The sequence below is a fragment of the Notolabrus celidotus genome, chromosome 19 (genome assembly GCF_009762535.1).
Source record: "Notolabrus celidotus isolate fNotCel1 chromosome 19, fNotCel1.pri, whole genome shotgun sequence".
In the NCBI taxonomy this organism is placed as follows: Eukaryota; Metazoa; Chordata; class Actinopteri; order Labriformes; family Labridae; genus Notolabrus; species Notolabrus celidotus.
Window position 1 is genome coordinate 740,652 of NC_048290.1, and position 7,361 is coordinate 748,012.

The 7,361-nt window shown below is 46.3% G+C and overlaps 1 protein-coding gene across 1 annotated transcript; it reads right to left on the reverse strand.

Moving 5' to 3' along the window:
• Nucleotides 1–6,391: 6,391 nt before the first annotated feature.
• Nucleotides 6,392–7,361, reverse strand: LOC117831459 (C-C chemokine receptor type 6-like; the record flags this gene model as incomplete). The annotated part of the gene is given in 10 exon segments (XM_034710167.1): nt 6,392–6,633; nt 6,636–6,716; nt 6,719–6,835; nt 6,838–6,913; nt 6,916–6,985; nt 6,987–7,146; nt 7,149–7,223; nt 7,226–7,260; nt 7,262–7,325; nt 7,328–7,361. Coding segments are annotated over 10 exon segments (942 nt in total), but the record flags the coding sequence as incomplete, so codon positions are not given.

Consider the following 7,361-nt stretch of genomic DNA (forward strand, 5'->3'; position numbering starts at 1 on the left):
CAGCTGCTACACTACTATCAGTCTCCCCACTATCATCTCTCTCTCTCTCTTCATCTCCCTCTATCCCTCTCTCCAACATGGTCTCAGCAGATGTGTGTCTAACATGAGTCTGGTCCTGCTGGAGGTTTCTGCCTGTTAAAGGAAGTTTGTCCTTGCCACTGTAACTTGCTAAATGCTGCAAAGTGCTCTGCTCATGGTGGATTAAGATGAGCTCAGACTGAGTCCTGTCTGGAAGATGGGACTGGATCTGATCCGGTCTTGATGTTGGGTCTTTGTTAATGATAGAACATAGAGTACGGTCTAGACCTGCTCTGTTTGGAAAGAGTCTGAGGAGAACATTTGTTGGGATTTGGCTTTTGGACAAACTTCCTTTAACAGGCAGAAACCTCGAGCAGAACCAGACTCATGTTAGATGGCCATCAGGTGCATGCTTACACAGCTGGCTGAACAACACTGCAGCACTACTTTGGGTCAAGATGTTTTGTTTGAAGCTGAAGGGACGAGGGTTTGGGGAAGAACCACACGGTTAAGGTCAGGGAACAAGCATGAAGAACAAAGGTGATGAATGTTGGCAGGAAGCAGCGGTCTCTGGCGTTTCGTTGACCCCTCTATCACGTCACCTGACTCCCCGTTCACTGCTGACTCATAACCTCTGATCAAACACAGATGTTGTGTTTGCTGAGGCTGGTTTTATTGCAGGAGGAGGCCTGTACTGAGTCCACAAAGCTCTGCTGGTGTTTTCCTGAGTTATGGAGGAATCTCTGACCGTGATTCAGCTGACTGTAAGAGACCCGAGCAGACACCCAGAGCCCTGACCTGAAGTGAAACCTCCCCCTGCTGGTTCACGCTGAGGCTCTCCATCGATTTTCAGATGACGGTAATGTGTTTCTGTGGTTTGATTTGATTCTGCAGGAACAGGATGTGGAAGGAGGACAGACTCTGTTTCTGTGGAAACACATGCAGGAACAGAGACGGTTTTTGGACTAAAGCTTTGATTTAATATAAACGTCCCGGGACAGATCCCAGAGAGGGTGACGTACTGCAGAGAAAAATGTGTCCATGATCTGAGTCAGTAAACACAGCTCAGAGAAGAAGGAGTATAATCAGAGGGGCTCACTGTGACAGGAGTGCAGATAATATTTGGACCAGATTCCAAGGTTCTTGAGACTTCTGTTTGAGAGCTGTGCCCAGGTCATCAGGTATGTTCATGATCTGAGTTTATTGTGGCACTAAAATGAGTGTGAGGTTCAGGGACTTAAATAAGAGCTGGGGGAGTTAGGAACTTGAGTCAGAACCAGAATAAGAATTCGGTCGTGCGAAGGAAGTTTACTCATTCTAGAAAATGTTTTGTTGAAGCAGTGAATGCTGCAGTTTGAGAACAAAAAAAAAGTTTAAAAACCAAAGTGGTAGTCAGCGGTCAGAAAGAAAATACCCGGAGTCGTCAAGACCTATGATTAGTACAGGCCTTTAAGAGCCAAAATGAAGGCTGGAGAATTGGGGACACAGCTCATAGTGTCCTATCACCCTCTAGAACACTACGCTCCAAACATGCTGGCCTGCTCATCGTACCTAAAGTCTCTAAAAGTAGTATGGGAGGTAGAGCCTTCAGTAATCAGGCCCCTCTCCTTTTGGAATCATCTACCAGTCAGGGTCCAGGAGGCAGACACCCTCTCTACTTTTAAGAGTAGGCTTCAAACTTTCCTTTTAAATAAAGCTTATCGTTAGAGCTGGATCAGGCTTGGACCAGGTCTTAGTTATGCTACTATAGGCTTAGACTGTTATAGGTTCAGACTTCTATAGGCTCAGACTTCTATAGGCTCAGACTGCTATGGGGTTAGACTTCTAAAGGCTAGACTGTTATAGGCTCAGACTGCTATAGGCTTAGACTGTTATAGGCTCAGACTGCTAAAGGCTTAGACTGCTATAGGCTTAGACTTCCATAGGCTTAGACTGCTACAGGCTTAGACTTCTATAGGCTTAGACTGCTTTCGGCTCAGACTGCTTTCGGCTCAGACTGCTAAGGCTCAGACTGCTATAGGCTTAGACTGTTATAGGTCCAGACTTCTATAGGCTCAGACTTCAATAGGCTCAGACTGCTATGGGGTTAGACTTCTAAAGGCTTAGACTGCTACAGGCTTAGACTGCTACAGGCTTAGACTGCTATAGGCTCAGACTTCTAAAGGCTTAGACTGCTACAGGCTTAGACTGCTATAGGCTCAGACTGCTACAGGCTTAGACTGCTATAGGCTTAGACTGCTATAGGCTTAGACTGCTATAGGCTTAGACTGCTACAGGCTCAGACTGCTATAGGGTCAGACTGCTATAGGGTCAGACTGCAGTAGGGTCAGACTGCTATAGGCTCAGACTTTTATAGGCCTAGACTGTTATAGGCTCAGACTGCTATAGGCTCAGACTGTTATAGGCTCAGACTGCTAAAGGCTTAGACTGCTATAGGCTTAGACTTCCATAGGCTTAGACTGCTACAGGCTTAGACTTCTATAGGCTTAGACTGCTTTCGGCTCGGACTGCTTTCGGCTCAGACTGCTATAGGCTTAGACTGCTATAGGCTCAGACTGCTATAGCTCAGACTGCTATAGGCTCAGACTGCTATAGCTCAGACTGCTATAGGCTTAGACTTCTATAGGCTCAGACTTCTATAGGCTCAGACTTCTACAGGCTCAGACCTGAGTCCCTGAGCTCCCTTGTCTTGTAGGTTCCTCTGGATCTCTGCTGCTGTGTCAGACTCCAGCTGCTACAACTACTACTATCCGTCTCCCCACTATCATCTCTCTCTCTCTCTTCATCTCCCTCTATCCCTCTCTCCAACACGGTCTCAGCAGATGTGTGTCTAACATGAGTCTGGTCCTGCTGGAGGTTTCTGCCTGTTAAAGGAAGTTTGTCCTTGCCACTGTAACTTGCTAAATGCTGCAAAGTGCTCTGCTCATGGTGGATTAAGATGAGATCAGACTGAGTCCTGTCTGGAAGATGGGACTGGATCTGATCCTGCTGCCCGACTTGAAAGCAGAGTTCATGATGTTTGTACCTCCAGGGGTAATAAAATAGAATCAGATTTAATAACGCAGCGTAAAGGTGAAAGTGTCTTCATATTGTTTCAAAGTGTTGACTGTCATCTTCCTGTTGAGCAGCGTCACAGTTTGAGGTTCATAGCTTCTGTTGATTAGAGTTTAGTAAGAGCGTCCTGCAGCGGTTTGTTGCTGTAACTCAGAGAGAAAGGAAACAGTTTGTCAACGTGTCAGCAGCAGCAGCGGGGGACTATCGATTTATACAAACTGCAGAGAGACTGAAGAGAAACAGATCCTGAGCTTCATCCTTCAGAGCAGAAACAACCTGAGCTGTCTGCAGCGTCACGGCTTAAAGAGGCTGCACAAAGTGAAGCAAGAATATAACACACCAGGAGAAGGAGGACACAAACAGGAGGTTTTAAAACAACAGCATGCATTCATTGAAGCAGCAACTCAACTGTGCTTTATGTGATTATTCTTTAGACTGTGATACAAAGAGTAAACGTGGAGTCTGATCTCCTCCATCAGCCTCCAAACATAATAAATCAGTCACATATGGAGTCCAGCCTGAAGGGACAGCCCCCTCCAAACAGCCCCTCAAACTGTGGGTTATTATGTCAGTGTGGTGTGTGTGTGTGTGTGTGTGTGTGTGTGTGTGTGTTTGTTGGCTCACAGTTCCACTCTGTCTTACTGTAGATGAAATATAAATGGTCCTCTCACAGCAAAGCTTTCAGATAATCATTCAACTGTTCAATCTCATTAAGACTGAAACACTGCAGCAGCTCTGACACTGGAGTTCAATCAATCAATCTTTATTTATAACAAACATTCTCCTCAGACTCTTTCCAAACAGAGCAGGTCTAGACCGGACTCTATGTTCTATTATTAACAAAGACCCAACATCAAGACAGGATCAGATCCAGTCCCAACTTCCAGACAGGACTCAGTCTGATCTCATCTTAATCCACCATGAGCAGAGCACTTTGCAGCATTTAGCAAGTTACAGTGGCAAGGACAAACTTCCTTTAACAGGCAGAAACCTCCAGCAGGACCAGACTCATGTTAGACACACATCTGCTGAGACCGTGTTGGAGAGAGGGATAGAGGGAGATGAAGAGAGAGAGAGATGATAGTGGGGAGACGATAGTAGTAGTTGTAACTTCCTTTAACAGGTCCATTTAGATACTTAATGTAGATTTTATACAATAAACATGAAGAAAATGTTCTGGTTGAAAAATGTCATGTTTTACTTTGACTTGTTGTAGTCTCCAAAGTGTAATTATAAACATATTTAGGGTGTTTTTTAACTCTTATTGTCTCTCCCTCAACGTTACACGTCTCTCTGACAGCGTCTATTACAATTCAGATTATGCAAATGAAGTGATGTCATTTAGAGACTTCTAGTGACTTTTAGGACAGCCAATAGCTGCTTTCCAAACAGCCTAAACAGCCTATTTCAGTTTAATTGTTGTTTCAATAAATACTTTTTCAAAGTGCTTTTTGTCTCACTCCCCCTTCTTGCTTTTGCATATTGTAGCTCTACTTAAAGCCTCATTAAGATCCAAATGTGCAAAATGCAAATTCTGCAATTTTTCAACTGGTCTTAAGATTTTGATCAGGTCTGTACATGGAGTTATCTTTAGCAAAAACATGGGGCTGGTCAGAAAACAATCTGAACCTGGACCTCTGCAGCTGCAGTGGTTAAAGACTTACTGGGATGGAAAATGTGTTCTTATGTGACTTTTGTTTTTTACTTATTTATTCATGTTTTGTTGTATTTTATTTTCTTTACCTTGACCTACTGAACACAGAGGAGACTGGAGTATTACAGTGTACTGCTGTAAACACCTTAAGTAATAATGTTGAAGATCATGCTGGGATAAGAGGGAGGGGGTTGGCGCCATATGAGGGGGGTTTAAAGAGAAATGCTTACAACCTGTTGTACTACTGCCTTTGAAATATGTCATGCCCTTCTCTTTGATTTAAATTACAATTGATCGCAAAAATAAAGATAAGATCTGATCACTTTATCCTGTTGAGCTGTTTTATCTGGAAAGAGGATGTGAGGATAGCAGTCTGAAAAACAGCTTCTCAAGACATAACGATGCCCATCTTTAAAGCCTCATCTTTTATCTTTCCACCGACCTCTCATTGATTTACGAGACCCAAACCAACTCTCCATTAAAGGGTTAAAGAATTTAAAGAGGACCTTTAGAGGCTTCAGACTCAGCTCCACAGGGCGCTCTCTGGTGTCCTCAGCTGTGTCTGGATTTTCTGGAGAGCGAGAACCTTTAACAGAGACAGAGTGTTTGAAGAAAGCGCCATCTGGTGTCCAGAGACAGAAGTACAGGGGAAATTCAGTTAGGTTAAATCATCCATCCATCCATCTATCCATCATCCATCTATCCATTATCTTCACCGCTTATCCCGTTAGGGGTCACAGGGGGGTGGAGCCTATCCCAGCTGGCTTCAGGCGGAAGGCAGGGTACACCCTGGACAGGTCGCCAACCTATCACAGGGCTAACACAGAGAGACAGACAACCATCACACACACTCACAGGGAATTTAGAGTGACCAATCAACCTGGTGAGCATGTTTTTGGACTGTGGGAGGAAGCAGGAGTACCCAGAGAGAACCCACATGCAAACTCCACACAGAAAGGCACCTGCCCAACCGGGGAGTCCAACCAGGAACCTTCTAGCTGTGACCCACTGCACCACCGTGCAGCCCTAGGTTAAATCATGCATGATGAGAACAAATCTGCTCTGATTGAAATTTTATTTTGTAATGTAGAAAAAGTCTAAATCTAACTTTGACGTAAGAGAAACGAGGATGCATTCAGAAATATCACACACAGAGCGGGCGATCACAGGAAGTCAGAGAATATAATCCACACAGTCTGAATGTTTAAAGGGACAGAGTTTGAGGTTACAGAGAGTTTAATCTGACTCTCTGATCCTCACACACCTTCAGCTCTCAGCAGTTTTTTAATCCTGAAGATCGTCTGATAACGTCTAAAAGTGAGGTCTGAAACTTTGTCACATTTATACATTTCCTACTTCTTATTTTCCAAATCAAACCCCTCACTCTCCACAGAAACACAGAAACAGGAAAGCACAGTTACACAGCCAACCAGCAGGGGGCACTACAGTCAGTTTGTTGAACAGCAGGTAAACAGAGTCTGATTCAGGACTCTACAGCGAGGCAAAGTTCAGTCCCAGTGTGAGGCGATCTCAGTTTTTAAACCATGACAAAGAAACAGAAGAGACTCATTTTTAAGGTTTCAAATCGTCCCAAGTCCCCTGAGATTGATGTTTGGACGTCCTGACGAGACCCAAAAGTATTTACAGCCGTGAACCTCCTCCAGAGACCAGCCGTCCTCACATGGTGAAAGACGAGCCGTTCTCACTGGACACGTCCACCGAGCGGCGGGTGGACACGAACATTTCTGAGGTGGTCCTGGAGAAGCGGCGGGGTGCGATGTACTTCTTCCCCAGGCACCACAGGTCCTGGAAGATCCTCCTGAAGTGGTTCCTGAACTTGACCCCACAAAGGCGTACAGGACCGGGTTCAGGGCAGTGCAGGTAGGCGATGGTCTGCGTCACCGACTGGCAGTCTGCAGCACGTTCACGCTCTGACAAGTCTGCTCTTCGAACATCTTGATGACGTCGTACAGCAGCGTGGCGCTGTAGGCAGGTGGCAGGTGATGAACACCGCCACGACGACCAGCACCACCCGCACCGCTTTGTGCCGCTGGAAGTTTTTGGCTTTCAGGAGAGTGACGATGATGGCGGAGTAGCAGAAGACCATGAGAGCAGCGGCAGGAAGAATCCGACAGCTAACTGGGTGCTGGGGATGACGACACGCCACGTGTGGGCCGTGACGTTCTCATGAACTCAAACTGAAACTCACAGATGTACTGAGGAGGCCCAGAGTCCAGGTCCTCGTACTCTGGGTCGATTGTAGATTATCTTGCTATGGGACGGCTCGTACTGGTTGTACAAGATGAAGGTGGGGATGGAGAGCAGGAAGGCGGAGACCCAGACGGCGGCGCAGATCACACGGCTGTACTGCAGCGAGCGCAGTCTGTAGCTGCGGCGTGCCTGGACGATGGCGAAGTAACGTCGGTGCTGATGCAGGCGAGCAGCAGCATGCCGCTGTACAGGTTGACGCTGTAGGAGCCGCGCAACAGCTTGCAGCCACCGGCCCCATGGACCACGACGACAGTCGTTGTACCGATGAAAGGCAGCAGCAGCACGAACAGCAGGTCAGCGATGGCCACGTTCAGCAGGTAGACGTCCTCATGGACTTGGTCTTCTTGTAGCAGGCGTAGGTGAG